Source organism: Lipomyces chichibuensis (assembly GCF_038497645.1).
Source record: "Lipomyces chichibuensis strain CBS 12929 unplaced genomic scaffold V1513scaffold_14, whole genome shotgun sequence".
Lineage (NCBI taxonomy): Eukaryota > Fungi > Ascomycota > Lipomycetes > Lipomycetales > Lipomycetaceae > Lipomyces > Lipomyces chichibuensis.
This window is the reverse complement of record NW_027117466.1, coordinates 187,923-205,010: the sequence shown is the minus strand read 5'-3', so window position 1 is coordinate 205,010 and position 17,088 is coordinate 187,923. Positions and strand designations below refer to the sequence as shown.

Sequence of the window (17,088 nt, the reverse complement as noted above, 5' to 3'; positions counted from 1 at the left end):
CTGCAAGCCGCAGGCATTTTACTTCTTCCTTCGGCGCATCTTGCCTCGCTTGCTTCCAAAGCGGAAGATTCCACAGTTAACTTCAGGCGTCGGCTTACAGATTGTCTTCGCCTCACACCCTGACAACAAAGTAGCATTCGAACAAATTTCGGGAGCGTGGACATCTCGACTCCTTAATTGTTGACATTTGTTTTGCGTGCTTTACGGTATTACTTGATATAACAGTACCTCTGACTCGATGTTACGGGCGTTTGCTCCGGTGCCCGTTGTGGAGCTGAGCTCGAAAGAGCGGATACAGGCTATATTCGCATGGAGTAGGTTGTCCAGGTGCCACTATTCGGTCTGCACGGCAATGGCTAATTTAAATATAGGAGACAAACTGTATGTCGGCTTAGCGTCCGGAGCATTAAAGGTGTATTCAGTGCCACCGTCGACAGGGTCACCGTCTGCGCCAGACAGAGGAGCACCGGCGCCGGCCAAGTTATTGACGACGATCGACCAGTTCGCAAAGAGGGCTATTGAACAACTGGCCGTTCTTGAGGAAGCAAGAGTTTTGATTGCGCTAAGTGACAGTTATGTGTACCTCTATGACCTAGATACATATGCTTTGCAAGAGAGACTACATCGAACCAAAGGTGCATTCGTCTTGGCGACGTCCACGGATCTTGACTTCTACAAACCGTTTATTACGCCGTCAAGCGATGGCATGCTGCCAAAACCATCAGCTGCGGACATTCAACGGACGATCTCCCGACTAGTAGTTTCGGCCAAGAAAAAATTGCATTATTATGAATGGCAAGGCGGGGAATTGATTGGGTCTCGCGAGATAGCAATTCCTGAGCGTCCACGCTCGCTGACGTTTATTCGACCGGATAAGGTACTGTGCGGCATGGTTGTTGAATACTTTTTGGTAGACCTTTCAGCATCTACCGTCTCCTCTGTTTTCGCTGCTGGACGTCCAGTTGGACCTTTGAATGGAGCCATCGCGGGCGTTGCTGCGAACATTGGCGATATAACTTCTTCGGCATCAGCGTCGGCACGACGGCAAGGCTGCGCGTTGGCTGCCTTACTACCGGAAGATGATTCAGTATTACTTGTAAACGAATTCTCATCAGCTTTCTTATCAGCGGAGACGGGTGAATTTATCACAAAGAAACCGATAAAGTGGAAGGATGTTCCTGCAATGCTTGGATATGCGTACCCTTATATTGTCTCTATTGCGGCCAATAGCAAGCGTCTAGAAGTAAGAAGTCCGAAGACATACACATTACTACAGTCCATCAACTTTCCCGCGCTCTCGCACTTACACGATGGGAAGTATCCGTTCGTTGCAACGTCGCGGCAAATTTGGCAGCTTGGTATCAAATCGTTTGAGGAGCAGGTACGGATTCTGGTCGATCAGGACCAATTGGATGAAGCAATTAGCCTCGTCGAAGGATTGAACAATGTATTTGTTGCCGATCGGACCAACATGTTAAGAGAGCTGAAGATGATGAAGGCGGAAGAGCTTTTTAAGCGTTTGAAGTTTCAGCTATCAATGATCATGTTTTCAGAAGTGTCCGCACCACCCGAACGCGTACTTTCGCTCTATCCTGCGGTTATTGCTGGAGATGTTGCACTGAAGAATGACGATGACGTAGAGCACCGGCCGGACGAGAATGGCCATGATGGGGATGAATCACGGTCAGATCCGGCGTCGCCAGCAAAGATCAACGGGACAAGTGAGAATATTTCTGGCGTGCTTGTCGAAAGGGTGAATGGGAATTCCACTAATGGTATTGATCATGCCGACAGAGCATCAGTCACTTCAACGAATCCGGATGTCCAGCGACAAAAAGACTTTGAGTTCTTTGATCGATTTCTGCGTCCTAGTATATTGTCGTCGAAGGCTAGTAGTAACGGCGTCGTTTTGAAAAACGCAAGTTCGACGGCAGAGACCATGTCACTTGCAGGCAGTTTGGCAAACTTTCTTTCGATCGGCAAGAATTACAAGATCGCCGGGCCATCTGAGGTTGGCAGTGTCTCAGATTTCGGTGTGCCAGAGTCATTAGATGGCAAGGCATTGAATAAAGCTGTCCGATGCTTGTTGATATATCTAATCGACACCAGGAGGAAGATTGCTCGCCTAGCATCAGTCGAATCTGGCACTATCACGAAAGAAGACCTTGAGCTAGTTTCATCCGAAAAAATGACTTCTACAACTTTCGGAGCTGACCTTACGAGGGAAGCGACGGTTGTTGATACCGCGTTACTTCGATGTTATATGCTCATCAATCCACAACTGGTGGGCCCACTCGTTCGGTTGCCGAATCACTGCGACAAGGAGGTTGTCAGGCAACAGCTACTGCTGCATGGAAAGTGGACCGAACTGGTTGACTTCTATTATACGAAGAAGCTGCACAGAGATGCTCTGGAGCTTCTCAAGGAGCTTGGTGAGAGTAAGAAAATGTCCGAACTCTCGGGACCTGAACCGATAGTTCAATACTTGCAGAAACTTGGTAACGAGCATCTTAATTTGGTATTTGAGTTTGCAACCGGACCTGTTCGCATGGACGAGCAATACGGAATTGATGTAAGTTGGAATGTTCGTGTTGCAAGTAATTTTGCTAATGATTTCTTAGATATTTATGGCGAATACTCCAGAAGCGGAGTCCCTTTCGCGGACATTAGTCGTCAAGTACTTGGCTCCGATTTCCCGAATCCTGACGATCAAATATCTCGAGCATTTAGTTTTCGTTCTAGGTGATCTTTCTCCAGAATTTCATAATGAACTAGCGTTAGCGTATCTTGAAGATATCAAGACCAATGCGCAACTATATGCCCTGGAGGACGAAATGCTTCAACGACCTCTAGATAAGTTGCTCAAATTGTTACGGGAGTCGAAGCAGTATAAGCCTGAGAAGATCCTCGGCATTATTCCGCGAGACTGTATGTATTACTACTAAGCCTCTTATTGTTTTGAATTAAATGATGCTAATGTTTTTGCAGCAAGCTTGTTCCTGGAAGCCAAGGCGATCTTGTTTAGTCGCATTGGAGAACACAAACGTGCACTGGAGATATATGTTTTCAGTATGAAGGACTACAATAAGGCGCAGGAGTACTGCTTGGATATTTACGACACCGATGCTCCCAACAGCAAGAGCGTATTTCACACTCTCCTGGAACTCTATCTACGACCGCCTGGTATTCGAGTAGGTAATGGATACACCGTATCAAGCCGCATCTCTTCATCAAGGCGATCATCCAACTCGTCGTCAATGTACAATCTATCAGCATCGCCTCCTCTAGCGCCGAGTGCGTTCCAACATGTACGGAAGTCGTCCTCGTCATCGTCACTTAGTTCAATGCCGCCGCCGTCATCGGTTCCGCAAGTTGGCTATGAGCTCCCGCCAATGAACCTTGAAGCCGCGTTAGATTTACTTTCGAACCACGGCTCCCGGGTGTCTGCTGTTGACGCGCTGGAGTTACTTCCGTCAGATATTAATATGGCATCACTTGGTCCGTTTCTCGAAGCACATTTGCGGGCGATGAACGCGAACGTTACTCGCGACCGCTTGTATGCGTCTCTTTTGAAAACGGAATTAGTCAGGACACAACAATCACTGGTCGATCTCCGGAGTAAAAATGTCGTGATTTCCGATACGCGGGTATGTCCCGTGTGTGTGAAGCGGTTGGGAAATAGCGTCATATCTGTATTTCCGAACCGGGCAGTTGTGCACTATGGCTGTGCGAAGCAGTACTGGGAGACATTGAAGCAGTAATATTACTGACGACGGTGATATTTCCCTTTTTTTTTTTATTTTATTTTTTTTTTTGGCTATGCCTGTAATTTAGATCCTTGATTTGTAATTTCATTTTGCTTTGACATTATTTGGGCACAGGTATTTTGCATGCTATGTATTTTTCGCATTTAAATCAGTTCGCCCAATCCTTTTCGCCGCCCTTTTTTTTTTTGGTTATCACTGTCCCTGGTTTATTTTGGATGTCTGTTTGTCAAATAATGAATGTTTATTGTCTTTAGTTGTTTAATTATTTATTATTTAATTTATCGTTCCATATATCGACGGTTTTAGGAATGCCGCTGCGGGGCCGGTCAGTCGCCTACTCTTTGAGAGTTGTCCGGCACAGGGAATGTTATATGATGGCGTGACGCGAGGATCTGTTGCCCCGAGAGTCATGAGGCCTGTTGGCGGGAAGAGTAATACATTGTCAGTGTCAATGAGTAATCTGCAAAGCTGCAACCATCAAATCCACTCTAGCAAATTTTTATTCAGTTCATTTATACAGCTCAAATGCATACCAGGCCAACCATCACGCCCATCAAACAATAACGCCCGAAACCCAAAAATCGATATTTGCATCAAACCATAAACCATTGAAGATTAGCATCCATTAACTACCGTTTAAACAATCAAATGCCCAAGCTGACCGTCCGATACTCCTCATTTTTTGTCGTAAGAAACACAATATATATATATATATAAACAGACGTCAACCAAAGGATCACGTAGTACACGAGTGTGTACAGGCCATATAGTACAAGAATGTCATGAAATGCGCGGTAGGCTAATTAGAAGGTAGCTTCCTCAGGAACGTCGATGTTCGACACCCATCGCTGGATGCCGTTGGTAGAAGACGCGTCCGACGCGGTGGATACAACTGACTCAGAGCGGGGACGACTGTCGGCAGCCGATGCAACCTTCTGGTCCTCACTAGGGGCTGCAGGGGTAACTTTGGCAGAGAGGACAAGGAAGTTGCGCTTCTCAGACTCGAGAGGAGCCGAAAGTCTTAGGAACCGAGGAGTCTTTGGGACGGCGGTGGCAGCGAGCGACGGAGAAGTGTCGGAGTGCATTGTAAAATGGTGAACTGCGATCTGTGTAGATTATGATTGACGACGTAGGAAGATGAAATATTGACGTGCAGAGCAAAGTCTTAACGAGCGATTGGGATAACGATAACGATGGTAATGAAGATGAAATTGAAAAGGAATCAGACAGCAGGACGAGGGACTGCCATAGAAATATATATATATAATAGGGACTGTTGTCTCCAGGGTCTCGGCCGAAGGGGGGGAACCCCCACGGCCCCGAAGAAGATGGGCCAAGATTTTGTTTGACAACGAACGTTTCGCATGTCAGCTGCGACTCGTGACGCAATCGGCACAACACACCAAGACTCAACGTGTTCTGATTGGCTGTCCCCGCACAGCCGCACGAGTCACATTTCCCCGTGATTTTTTTTCATTTTGTGCCTTTCGCGGCAATCGGCGAATGCAACTGCTGACTGCGCCGCGTTGTTTACTTCCTTCCGCTTTTGTATAATCTTGCGAGTTGGTGTGACGCATATATGTTAATCTTCCTACCACTCGGCCGGAGATAAGGAGAGTATTATGACGTAATCGATCCGCTGGACATCCTTGCCCTGCTTATGGCTAATCCGGACTTATGGTTCTTCCGTCGAATCGTCTAGAAGAAGTCTTGTCACCGTTCTAGCAGACCAGCCGATCTATTCTCTGCCTCTAGCAGCTCTTCCAGTTAAATGGATTATCCCTAATGTAGCAAAATAGCAGATACTCTCATCATTCGCTATTAATGCTGGTGTTCTTCAATTTCGGACTATCAAGCGTAGGTTTAAACTGTAACGCTATTAAGTATTGTAATTGTACGAATGACTATTTTCCTGCTGAGCTGATGACGTCATCGCGTAAGAGCACACTCATATCAAGCTGGGAAGACAGGAAACATTTTATCTACGTTGTATATGGATTCATGACTTGTAGTCAACTTAAACTCTGCTCCGCGAATGACCGCTCAATTATACAATGTCTGATATTGGCGGCATCAGGAGATTATTTCGGGTTGGGGGTTGGGAGCATAACGTGACATAAGAGCAGCAATACAAATTGCACCGTCAATCCGTCAGCCCACATTTGCGTGATACATGCGCACTTTCTCTCTTTCTTTTCGAAAAAAGTGCTTGGATTAGCAACTCGACACACCATGCTTAAGATCAATATTCCAAAGGGTGGCTTGACCATTGCTCTGGCCAGTTTATCCACATTTGCGGTCTATCTCGGCTACAAAGATTACAAGGCTTGGATGAGTCTAGGACCTGGCGGTCTACCCCACAATCTCGTTGGATATTTCACCACCTCGTTCTTGAAGTTATTTGCCATTAGATATCCTCGAGATTACAGATCCGTGTCGGGAAATCCACAAGATGTTGCAAAGTATCTGTCTTCAGACAACGTTCCATATCGCGACGGTGACTATCCTGTCGTCGCACCATGGCCAGTTCCGAATCGTGTTCTCAACCAGATGGCACCGGAAGAATTCAAGACCTATGTACAGGAAACTATTTACTCGGTCAAAGATATTGTTCTTGCCAATGGTAAGCGCCTACCAATGAAAGTGGCCAGATCCTTTCTTGAAAAACATAACGATGCCTTATTCGCTGGCGAAATTCTTCCGGAATGGGAAGTTGCGCATCAGCACCCGATCGATGGCAGCATCCATTTCAAATTGCACCCATCAGATGCACGACTGTTGATTGAAAGACGCTGGGGGGAACTCCATCCTTTTGCAGGCAAGGTGAAAGGTATTCCTGCTGGGTTTACGTTGATTTACCCGCCTCGTAATCAATTAGAATTGAAATTGGTGAATGAATGTATTCAGGCGAGCGTGCAGTATCTCGCAGACACGCAACACTAGCACACGATAAATTTCAAATTTTTTTTTTTTGGGCTAACGGAAGACTGTGCTCTGTCATCGGTCGAATCAACGATTTGCAAAGTCTAATAATATCCAGGGCAGTGAATTAGGGGCATAACTTTTGTTATTTATCACATGAATACAGCATGATGCAATGGTTTAATAGCCTTTAAATAGGGCTGTGGCGGATGCGGATATCCGCCTAATTTGACCGAATCCGCCATCCGTCATCCGCCGTTTTGTGGAATAAATCCGCCTTCCTATCCGCCGGGATCGAATAAATCTGAAATGATTGGTCTAGCCTAATGAGGTTAGAAAATTGGCTTTGATGGTTTAGCGCCAAACTTTATTTGGAAACCCGCAATTCACCAGTTTTGTTAATACGACTCTCTCATCTAAATAATATTAAAAATAGTGTTTAATAGTCCGGCATCAGGATTACATAGACGATATGCTTGCCAACACAATCGTGCCGGCATCGACGATTTATGTGAAATCAGTGCGATAGAATATATCCTTGAGGAACTCTTAAGTGTTTCGTGGATATTCGCTTCTCAGTTACAGTGAACCTTGGACCTGACCTTATACTACACATCGATCTTTGCTAATAAGCCGCCGGCGGATAAGGCGGATATTTATTCGAGGCGGATAGTTTGGCGGATACAATCCACCATATCCGCCATCCGCCTACAGCCCTAGGCTAACTGTAATCTGTTACTAACACAGAATGCGAACAACTTGATAACCTTTGGAACGCAATTTGTCGCAGCGGGTAAGCGAGAATCCGGCACCAACAGATGACAACGCATATTCCAACTAATACGGCAACACCTAACAAATTCACCGTAGACTGAAGCGCAGCTAACTGCGCTCTAGATGTCGACCGTTTCTGCCGACCAGACATTCTAATTCGGAAAGGAGAATTAACGTCGCCATAATATTATTGTTATGACAGTCAGCATTGTGGATCTTGTACCATCTAATTCCGCGCAAAGTTTGGACACCAAATTGGGAGATTACTGTGCTCTGATCGGTTGGCACTTGGCAAGTCGCAACGAGTGTGCATCGACATTGAACGAATATGGCGGGCGGAAGAGCAATCGGTCGAGATGTCCATTTCTACAACTTTGCAGAGCCTGATAAGGCGCTTGGTGGACTAATATTGAATCCCTCTGTAACCAAAAAGAACTTCCTCTTTATGCTGGGCATTCTCATCGTTGCATCTGGTCCGTATCGCGTAACCTTACGAAGCACCGGAACCGACCTACCGCCGACTGACGAGCCTCTCCAGCCAGGCCACTATGATATAAAACCCTTTTCTCGCAAATGTGATGTCGATTCTAAGGAAGCCTTTATATGTAGCGGCTGCTGACTTTGACACAGACACAATATCTATGACAGATGAGCCATGGATACTTCGAATAGTTTCACAATCATCCACAGGCAGAGAGAATGCATTCCGAACTGCCGTGCGTATGAGAGACGGGAAGTGCGTGATTACTGGTACAATTAACAGACGGGCTAATAGAGATAATTGGACTGGCTTCCATGCTGCACACATCTTCCCATTGTCCAGTGAAGATTATTTGGTGCAGAGTGGGTTTTCTAGGTGGATTACGAACAAAGGAGAGCGTGACACGGGGATTAACTCATGCCAGAATGGGCTGCTTATGAACCCCACTATCCGTGAGTTATTTGATGGATTTTATTTTTCAATCAACCCAGATGATGGTTATAAGATAACCTGTTTCGATGAAGATAATGAGAGGATAGACGGGAAGACACTTGACCCTGTTTGTCGAGATCCAAATGACGATCTGAGCGTAAGAGATGAACTGCTAAGGTGGCACTTTCGTCAAGCAGTGTTGGCGAATATGAGAGGGGCAGGAGAACCAAGTTTTGAAACGGACTTTCCACCTGGAACTGATATTGTGGGGGAGATACTCAGCGGGCCAGCAGCAGCCAAGCGGACGGAGGTAGAGCTTTCTTCCCGATTGTGTGGCTATTTCTTGCTCTGGGACTCCCCAAAGCTTATAGTAGGTTCAAACTGTTCAGAGGACGAGTAGTGGGGCTTTTAGAAGATATATAATTGAACTATTTCATCGTCAATCAGAGATTGATAGTTATACTGGGTAATATTGGGTATGCTAAGCCCATCAATAAGTATACATGTCTACGCTAACGTCATGGGTAACGATTAATTACGTATATAATGAAAATGACTCATAAATCAAAGATCTTCGTCAGATGAGTCGATGTCATCATCATGTCGATGGGTAGATAACCTATCACATCCTTAAGGGCAACGCTTCTACTTTTCTCCGAAGATAGAAGGCACCTACACGATGCCAATAGTCGCTTGCACAGTTCCGCGATTGAACTACTCTTCATCTTTGGGAAACGATGATCCAGTGGCCAGACTCTTAAGTGATGCTGTGCAATAACGAAATGGCCACGGAGTTCGCGTGTGCGGCGTTGTGTGCAATGAGCGGAAATATTCGCTATCGCAAATGAGCTGTGCATCTAACCTAGCCATTGTCTAAGACCCAAAATCTAGATTATTAATTCTGAGAAAGTGACCAACCTAAAATAAAAGACGATATTGTGATCCCTGTTGGAGAACAGCAGTTATCACGCTAATCTTACATTAATTGCCGCATTGGGGTTGGCGTCGTGTGGCGATCATTTACGCGTCGAGATGCCAGCGCGTCCAGCCGCTCCCTTGTTCTCGTCGAAGGATATAGTCATTAAGCCACATTTGTATCTTTCCTTTTAGTTTTAAATAAAACAGCATGCAGACCAGACCTAACTTTCTCGATGAAGTCATGCACTGTCAAAGGGAGAAGTGGAAACAAGAGGCAACAGTGAAGGAAATAGAGGCTCTAGCAGAAGCGTTGGATACCCGAATAGACTGGCTACCAAAGCGGAAAGATCCAGCTTCCTGTCTTCCGAGCGAAATTATGATTGAGGTTTTTAGGGACTGCAATTTGACTGTTGACCAAACTATTGCACTGACAACTGTTAGCAAAAAATGGAAGGCACTGCTAAGAGACGTTTCTTGCTTCTGGCACGGCAGAGTATCAGAACAAGGACTTATGCGGTACCGGAGCGAGACAGTGCTCAAAATCGCCGAAGCAGTTCAAGAAATGGGAATAAAATCTGTCTCCTTTAGCTTAATCGCTGACATGCGTACGCGATTTAAGTGGCCCAGTCGATTTCCAAGCTTGACCCGGCTACTGATCACTATTGAGCAGTCCCGAGCAGTCGTGCCGCTACTTTGCCGCGGCTCATTTCCGAATCTTCTGAAGCTCGATATCTATGTCTTTCCTTATGTCAGTGAAGCGGATATTATTTACTCGATACCAGTTGATCCTCCTGAAATCTCGTGGTACCCTGTGCTGCAACTAGAATCGCTATCATTTTCACACGGCACATCGCAAGCCGAAGTGGCCATCTATAATGACGAATTCCATGGCGGCTATCGCAGACTGCACAGCGCATCCATCAACAACTTTCTTCGGCTTGCACCGAATCTGAAGATTTTCGAGTTGATGACACTGAAGGTCTGGGATATAGCTGAATTTCCACTCGGTACTCTCAGGTCTGATTTAGATGGTATTGGACGGGATTTGGATTTCAGCCAGAATAAGAAACTGGAGAAAATTCGGTTGTTCAATGTATATTTGCATCCTGACCAAAAAATACCTCCGAGCTGCAAAACTGCTTGTTTTCAGCTCGTGCAAGCCGTGACATTTCCGCAGCTCACCGTCAACTGCAAAGAGCTGATTACTTCTGTTCCGCCGCTGGCGGTTGTGCCCGCGGCGGACGGTGGGTGGGAATACGAGCGGGGAAGTTCTCGCGAAGTAGTTCAAGATGAGTACAAAGGGCTTGAGAAACTAACACTGCGATGTGTTAATGGTCTTGTTGGAACTCTTGTCCGGTGCGATCCGTTGCGACTAGTCGATCTCGATATCGGTGGTCACAATACTAATTACTCCTCGGCTCGTGATTATTCGAGATATGGGGTCACGGCGGTGCAACCGTTATCTTTACTGATGGCGCACAGACTATGCCCAAATCTGCGACGTCTGGCAGTGTCGCACGTCGACGACAGAGATCTCGCCAACTTCGCAATAATGAAGCATCTCGAGGTGTTTAAAGCCACCTGCGCAAGGGTTACCTGGAGAGGCATGATTTGCTTGATAGGCGAAAGCGCTCTACTCGCCGACCGAGCTCACCAAGGCATGGAATGCGTGCTACGCAACAAGACTGAATTAGTACATACGAAGCTGAAGAAAATCAATTTGATCGTTCTTGTCTCGAAAGGGAAGATGTCGCCTGTTTCGGAATTCATGTATCTCCGAAAGTTTGGGATCGATGTTAGTGGTATAACTGGATTTGGAGAACGTCGTAAAGATGTTGATGATTGGTTTTAGAGGTATGACTTCATTTTTTTGGTGTCTGCATTAGTTTGGCTTGTTTTTGCATATCTGTGTGTCATGTTCTGCCTGACTCTTCAAAACGTACTATTTCACTTTTCGAATCTTTAAAAATTTGCGTTAAGTCGCATTACATCTTTCCACAGCGTTTAAGGCTTATCAGGACCATAAGCAAGAGGAGTGGCGGGCGGTACCCATGGGTTGACCTTCTTGAAGTCTAAGATGAAATCAGTATCTGCAACGAAAACAAATTAGCAAATAATTATACATACGCTCAGAAATTTCCTCGCGAGTAGCGACCCAGACACCTTCCTTCTCCTTAATGTAATCCATGAACTTAACGAGAGCCTGAAATCGGCCGGGCTTGGCGACGACACGGGCGTGAAGCGCGACGGTCATCATCTTTGGCGTACCCTCGCAACCTTCGGCGTACAAGGTATCAAACGCGTACTGGATGTGCTTGTAGAAACCGTCAGTCGAGGACCAGCCAGTAGGCTGATGGAACCGGGCGTCATTGCAGTCATAAGAGTACGGGACCATAAGCATTGCGTCGGTAGTTCGTGGGACTGGCTGCCAGTATGGCAAATCGTCCGCATACGCATCGGCCATCCACAACAATGGCGCGCCAAGTTCCTGGTGAACGTCGTACACGAGCCGACGGCTGTGCTGGGACAGTCTCGCGTAATACCAGCCCTTGGGGTATTCACCTGTGGTGGCCTTCAAGCTCTCCATGTTCTTGATGATAATCTTCTTCTCCTCCTCAGGCGATAACTTGGAGTAATCCCACCATCTGTAACAGTGTGACGCGATCTCGTGGCCTTCGCGCTTGATTGCGGCCGGAACATCAGGCAACAACTCAAATGCCTTGCCGACAGCGAAAGTAGTGAACTTATATCCGTGCTTCTTGAACAGTCTCAAAATACGCCACACGCCCGCGCGCGAACCATACTCAAACTCGGACTCACAGTCATACGATCGCTTACCGACGTGGGGGACATAAGGCAGTTCCCAGATGTACTGCTCTGACGCCGGGTCGCCATTCTCGATCGTGTTCTCCGCACCCTCCTCGTAGTTCAGCACAAAGTTGATGACTATCTTGGCATCGTTGGGCCACTTGAAGTCAGGCGGGTTCTCGCCATAGCCGCGGAATTCACGAGGAAAATCGTAGTAGTTTGGGACGTACTCGAACGGCATCTGTTCTGGTTAGTGGAGCTCTATTATTCCGCGAAGAGACAATTTGAATGCACTCGGCTCAATTGACTCAATTGACTTACTTCGACCTGTAAGCAACAAAAGATGTATACCGAACAAAGAAAAGAATATGGGAAAGAACAAAAAAAGAACGAGAGAAAAGAACGAGTGTTCGGGTCTGTGGGGCTAACTGGCTGGTCGACCGTAAATCGCCTGGTGGCTTATCGCGCTGACTCGTTCCTTAAAAACTTTGGCTTCGGCGGCCGCCGACACCGACCAGCCAGGCTCTTGTTCCGGATCGTAGACGCCATTCGCTGGCTTGTCTGAACAGTCTGGTTGCTAAGTCAATTCCAGTCTACATTGTATTTTTGTTATTGTAATACGCGGCTGTAATTATCTGCTAACTCGGAAGTAATGCTTTATCGGTACTGATAAACATTAACTTCGGCCCACTCAATGTGCAAGACCAAAACATGGTTCGTGCGCTGCGTAGCTCTCGATTTCCATTCATCAAATCAGGCACCGCTGAACATCAATATCGAATTATGAACAAAGAACATATTCAAAGAAACGAAGGGCATTATACTCTAAACCCGCAATATGACCGTTCAAGTAGCCTATAGACCACATGAGAAACCTAACACGATATCCATAACTAATTCAACTGAGAATCGATTCCCAACTGCGAGCCTAAAAGGTATTTTGTTTTGCTGTTTTTTTTTCTTTTCGATATTTAGTATTCCTCATTCCGCACAATGGTCTACACCAATCTAATAATACCGAATACCGGTCATAAAACGAATTATAAACATAAGAAATCCCACGCCCATAAATTAACAAACCGTCAAAATGGATTTTAAAAGTCATCAGTCTATATCCAAGCCAGGGCCCATCCAAAAATGAGTTTACAAATCCAAACACATGCATCACACCCCATGCCAGGCGAGCAAAGAAATGAGAATTAGAAGATAACAAAAATGCCTGCATTTCGTAGACGTGATTAATCCCCGGAGTCTTCTGATACAGCAGTAATATTACTCTCCACGACGATTGGACCTCTAGGCGGTTCTTGCTGTGTGTCGGCGGATACTGGAGTCGTTGTTACACTAGGTGAGAATCCGCCGAAGAGCTGTAGCAGTTTGCGGCCAACACTCGGTTCGAGCTCGGTGCCGTCACGGGCGATCTTAACGTCTCGGTTCGCGTTCCACGCGTTCTTCAGACCTTTCGTCTTGAAAAACGGTACCCGTGTCGTGGAAATCCATGTGACTTTGAATGGCGTCCCCCAGGATTTTAGTGCGTCGGATATGGGGGAGGTTGGCGCAGTGGAGGATGGTGCTGCCGACGGCAGAGTTGTGTCCGAGGTGTTTGGTTCGCATATAACTTCCCAGAATATTGTACCACGGGAAGAGTCGTCGATGATACGGCCCGCGGGCGAAGTGGCGGTCGCGGGGGTGTATGTAGTCTTCGGTAGATCTGTTGATTGATGTTGCTGCTGCACTATCAGAGCTGCAACAGACGATGCAGCTGTTGTTGTCGCCGACGAAGCATCTGACGCAGTGCCCGATACCAACGGCTCGTCCTCGTCTTCCTCCACCTCAGGGGGCTGTTCAGGTTTCTCCTCAGTGCCAGCATATTCATGTTTGCTACTCTCCTCTGACGCTTCTTCCGGTACAATGGGCCCAGCCATCCTCGCGTACCCAAAATACTCTCCAGACTTGTTGGCAGAGAATATCAGGTACACATTATCCCCAGAATTATATGCATCGTTCAGCACACGCTCGTTGTGTGCCTGGGTGGCCCACACACCCGTCTGCACAGACAACTCCAAATCCTCGACCGTGAGCGATTTCACCACGAAAAACGCATCCGGCCTATGCGCTCTCGGCTGCGGTGCGAGCCCAGTCGATCCGCCAGTCTCGCCAGCCAGGGTCACCGATTCGGTCGTGTCGTCCTCGTGTGTCGGAGCTGTGCGATCAGCTATTGACCCCCGCTGCATGCGCGCGACTAGTTTGGTGCCTTTCAAAAGTCCACCGGACCGCTTGAATTTGTCGAGCGCGTCGCGGACTGCCACGTCGGAGGAGTAATTCACGAACGCGCAATTCGATTTTGAGATTAGGAAGACGGACTCGATTGCCGGCGATGCGAACATGTCCCGCAGATCAAGCACGGTCGTGACGAGGGGGAGATTTCCGACCCATAGTGCGTGGCCTGATTGCTTTGGTTTCCGAGGCGGTCCCCGGGGTAGAACTGCGCTTGATGTAGACGCCGTTAAAGAAGTGGTTGGCTGTGAGAAGTGCTGTCGGTGATGATAGTGGTGCGGGCGATTATGTGGACCTTGATTGTGATGTGGCTGGGGTTGCTGCATGAACTGTGCTACGAATGGATTGCCTAGAGAAGGCAGTAGTGGAGGAGGAAAATGGTATAGTGCTTGCTGAGGTTGCGGTTGCTGGCCTGGTGGACGGCCCAGTTGTTGCTGCTGCTGTTGCTGCTGCTCGACGAGTGTCGCGGGTATGAACGAATCCGCGATAGCGGACGGCCGCCGACCGAATCGTCCGTGCATTTGCTGTACTCCTCTCTGCTGTAAGCCTGCCTGCGTACCTGGCACGAGATTCCCTGTACGCGGTGATTGTGGAATCGTCTGGGGGATCATTTGTGCATATGGTGGCATGCTAGGATAGTACGTAGGCGACTGCGGGAATGATCCGTAGGGCAAGAATTGCGGCGGCGGAGCAGATTGCTGTGATTGTGCACCAAGTGCACCAGACGATCCAGCAGGGGCACTAGTGGGAATCACACCTTGATGCGGGCTCGTCGTGGACTGTCCAGGAACTGACGATCCGGGAGGCGGTGGCAGGACAGTCTGCGAGTAGAGTGGATAGTATGAATAGTTGATAAAGGATGTTGACGAACCCAGCGGCATGGGAATCGAGAGTGGCGGACCCATTGGTGGCATTGCGGACACCTGTGAACGTTGATGCTGATGGGAAGTAGCCGGACGCGAGTGCTGCTGCCAGTGCTGCTGTTGCTGTTGTTGCTGCGGAGGTGTAGGCGTGGGCTGCGTAGACGACCTAGGAGGTTGGTCGGTGGACGAGGGTGTTGGGGCCGGCGCAGACGACGGATGATTTGGGTGCGGGACAATGTCTTGAACCGTAGCAGGAGGTGCAGCGGCTACCGACGAGGCCATTGGAAGTGGACCTAAAATGACGACGAAGACAATTGAGAAAGCGAAGCAGGTGGGTCGTGTACTGTTGTGCGGAGGCACCTGAGCATACAGTGGCAGTTCAGGGCGAGCCAAGCTCAGTGCTAGCAGAGCAGAGTAAGAGAGTGTGTGTGTGTGTGGGCGTAAGTTGAGTCCGATGGGGAAGACAGACACACAGACAGGCACGGGGACGAGGCGCACGAGCTACACAGCGACTTGCTCCTACTTGCTCACCACAGTGACGTGCCCTAGAGTGCCATTGAGCTGGCTGTAGCGGCGGACCTTCCTAATGTACCAGACCACTGGCCAGGCCACATTACCTGCGTTAATGCAAATCAACTTCCGATGGCTGCGTAGTGAGAGGATCGGTGCATGAGTCTATGCTGTACGCTCAACGTTTGGCATCATATTCTCGACGATCACACATCCTAGATTAGTGAGGTTTGTGATGAACCCGTGCATTGTACTTTGTGCACCTGAACGTTAGCTTGTGCGACGCCTGTGTGACATGGCCAGAGGGAGATCGCGCCCGTGCGTACTAAGCTAAGCGATAACCTACGCCCGATCAGGGTTAGTGCGATGGTCAAACAGTAACATGCACGGGCAATCAAGCGAGGTCCTTTAACATTAACGCCGCCCGCTATCCGTCCGCCCCGGACATATGCCGAAAAGTCTTCGATCCTTTTCGATCTGGTTACTTAAGCCGGCATCCTCAATTAATGCCATTGTTTCTGCTGAGTATTTGTCTACTCTACATCGTAGTAAAGAATATACACTATTTACGGTCAGCCGTTTGATCTATTGACGCAGCGAAAGCCGTGGTGCGCTAGGTCCACCTACAAAATGAGCTTGCACAATCTCATGCGAACCTCCTCCGGCTCATTGCTCTCTCAATATCATTGCTGGCTTGTGCAATTACTGTCACCAGGAACATCGAATCATCTTTTTTGTAGCGTACCACCAGGCCGATAGCGATGAGTTGCCGCAGCATTGTACTCACTTCCACTACTGTATCCGAATGCAACCGTATCCGTCCAAATCCGCCACCATTGTTTCGTATTACAGGTCTCTTGAATTGTTGGCATGAAAGACGAAACACAATGGAATTAAACTGGTCTCGTTTAAGCCATCGCTCTACAATATCATACCTACCCTATGGCAACTAAAGGTTAGTGGGACAATTTAGGGTTAACCCTAACCCAGACGCCAACGACGCCTTATTTAGCAAGTTACATAATGCACACCATGTTCACAAACAAAAAGCGCAAAAGTAATGTAGGGTCGAAAGAAAGAAGTACCAAAATAAAATGGATAAATGCTCCATTGCTCCATTGCCACCCGCAACCACGTCAAAAAAAAAGTCCAAACTCCTTTAGCCTATCGGCTCCCTACACGATCTAGCATTGTGCCGCATTGGCATATGGCACCTGCCGCAGATGTTGATCTTGCGTGCGCCAAACTCATTGGAGGTGTTCCTCTTCTTACGGGGGCCGGCCAGGAGGTCGGGCGGTGTTTGGAGGTGCGCAAGCAGGCATGCCCTCGGCCTCAT

At 47.8% G+C, this 17,088-nt stretch overlaps 7 protein-coding genes across 7 annotated transcripts; 4 read left to right on the top strand and 3 right to left on the bottom strand.

Moving 5' to 3' along the window:
• Positions 1 to 75: 75 nt before the first annotated feature.
• Positions 76 to 4,223, top strand: V1513DRAFT_444279 (uncharacterized protein). The gene is made up of 4 exons (XM_066897935.1): positions 76 to 314; positions 372 to 2,572; positions 2,622 to 2,928; positions 2,989 to 4,223. The coding sequence occupies exons 1-4, from the start codon at positions 239 to 241 to the stop codon at positions 3,759 to 3,761; spliced, it is 3,357 nt and encodes a 1,118-aa protein (XP_066753762.1). The 5' UTR covers positions 76 to 238; the 3' UTR covers positions 3,762 to 4,223.
• Positions 4,224 to 4,471: 248 nt separating this feature from the next.
• On the bottom strand, positions 4,472 to 5,269 carry V1513DRAFT_56978 (uncharacterized protein). The gene has a single exon (XM_066900550.1). The coding sequence runs from the start codon at positions 4,850 to 4,852 to the stop codon at positions 4,571 to 4,573; it is 282 nt and encodes a 93-aa protein (XP_066753761.1). The 5' UTR covers positions 4,853 to 5,269; the 3' UTR covers positions 4,472 to 4,570.
• Positions 5,270 to 5,999: 730 nt separating this feature from the next.
• On the top strand, positions 6,000 to 6,710 carry V1513DRAFT_378937 (uncharacterized protein; the record flags this gene model as incomplete). Its single annotated transcript, XM_066895001.1, has 1 exon — positions 6,000 to 6,710. The coding sequence occupies one exon, from the start codon at positions 6,000 to 6,002 to the stop codon at positions 6,708 to 6,710; it is 711 nt and encodes a 236-aa protein (XP_066753760.1).
• A 1,081-nt stretch (positions 6,711 to 7,791) lies between these two features.
• Positions 7,792 to 8,747, top strand: V1513DRAFT_458416 (HNH endonuclease-domain-containing protein; the record flags this gene model as incomplete). The annotated part of the gene is made up of 3 exons (XM_066899693.1): positions 7,792 to 8,038; positions 8,094 to 8,706; positions 8,741 to 8,747. 3 exons carry the CDS (start codon positions 7,792 to 7,794, stop codon positions 8,745 to 8,747), a joined length of 867 nt encoding a protein of 288 aa, XP_066753759.1.
• A 703-nt stretch (positions 8,748 to 9,450) lies between these two features.
• V1513DRAFT_444271 (uncharacterized protein) lies at positions 9,451 to 11,263 on the top strand. The gene has a single exon (XM_066897934.1). The coding sequence runs from the start codon at positions 9,503 to 9,505 to the stop codon at positions 11,144 to 11,146; it is 1,644 nt and encodes a 547-aa protein (XP_066753758.1). The 5' UTR covers positions 9,451 to 9,502; the 3' UTR covers positions 11,147 to 11,263.
• A 35-nt stretch (positions 11,264 to 11,298) lies between these two features.
• Positions 11,299 to 12,343, bottom strand: V1513DRAFT_425104 (uncharacterized protein; the record flags this gene model as incomplete). The annotated part of the gene is made up of 2 exons (XM_066896109.1): positions 11,299 to 11,366; positions 11,422 to 12,343. 2 exons carry the CDS (start codon positions 12,341 to 12,343, stop codon positions 11,299 to 11,301), a joined length of 990 nt encoding a protein of 329 aa, XP_066753757.1.
• Positions 12,344 to 13,340: 997 nt separating this feature from the next.
• On the bottom strand, positions 13,341 to 14,705 carry V1513DRAFT_378822 (YT521-B-like domain-containing protein; the record flags this gene model as incomplete). The annotated part of the gene is made up of 2 exons (XM_066894995.1): positions 13,341 to 13,846; positions 13,988 to 14,705. The coding sequence occupies 2 exons, from the start codon at positions 14,703 to 14,705 to the stop codon at positions 13,341 to 13,343; spliced, it is 1,224 nt and encodes a 407-aa protein (XP_066753756.1).
• Between the last annotated feature and the right edge of the window lie 2,383 nt (positions 14,706 to 17,088).

Excerpts from the sequence above, each read along its gene's own strand:
- V1513DRAFT_444279 (XM_066897935.1), top strand. The coding sequence starts at position 239 with ATGTTACGGGCGTTTGCTCCGGTGCCCGTTGTGGAGCTGAGCTCGAAA. Across the intron at positions 2,573-2,621 it reads ACGAGCAATACGGAATTGAT|ATATTTATGGCGAATACTCC; the intron begins GTAAGTTGGAAT and ends ATGATTTCTTAG. Across the intron at positions 2,929-2,988 it reads CGGCATTATTCCGCGAGACT|CAAGCTTGTTCCTGGAAGCC; the intron begins GTATGTATTACT and ends ATGTTTTTGCAG.
- V1513DRAFT_56978 (XM_066900550.1), bottom strand. The coding sequence starts at position 4,852 with ATGCACTCCGACACTTCTCCGTCGCTCGCTGCCACCGCCGTCCCAAAG.
- V1513DRAFT_444271 (XM_066897934.1), top strand. The coding sequence starts at position 9,503 with ATGCAGACCAGACCTAACTTTCTCGATGAAGTCATGCACTGTCAAAGG.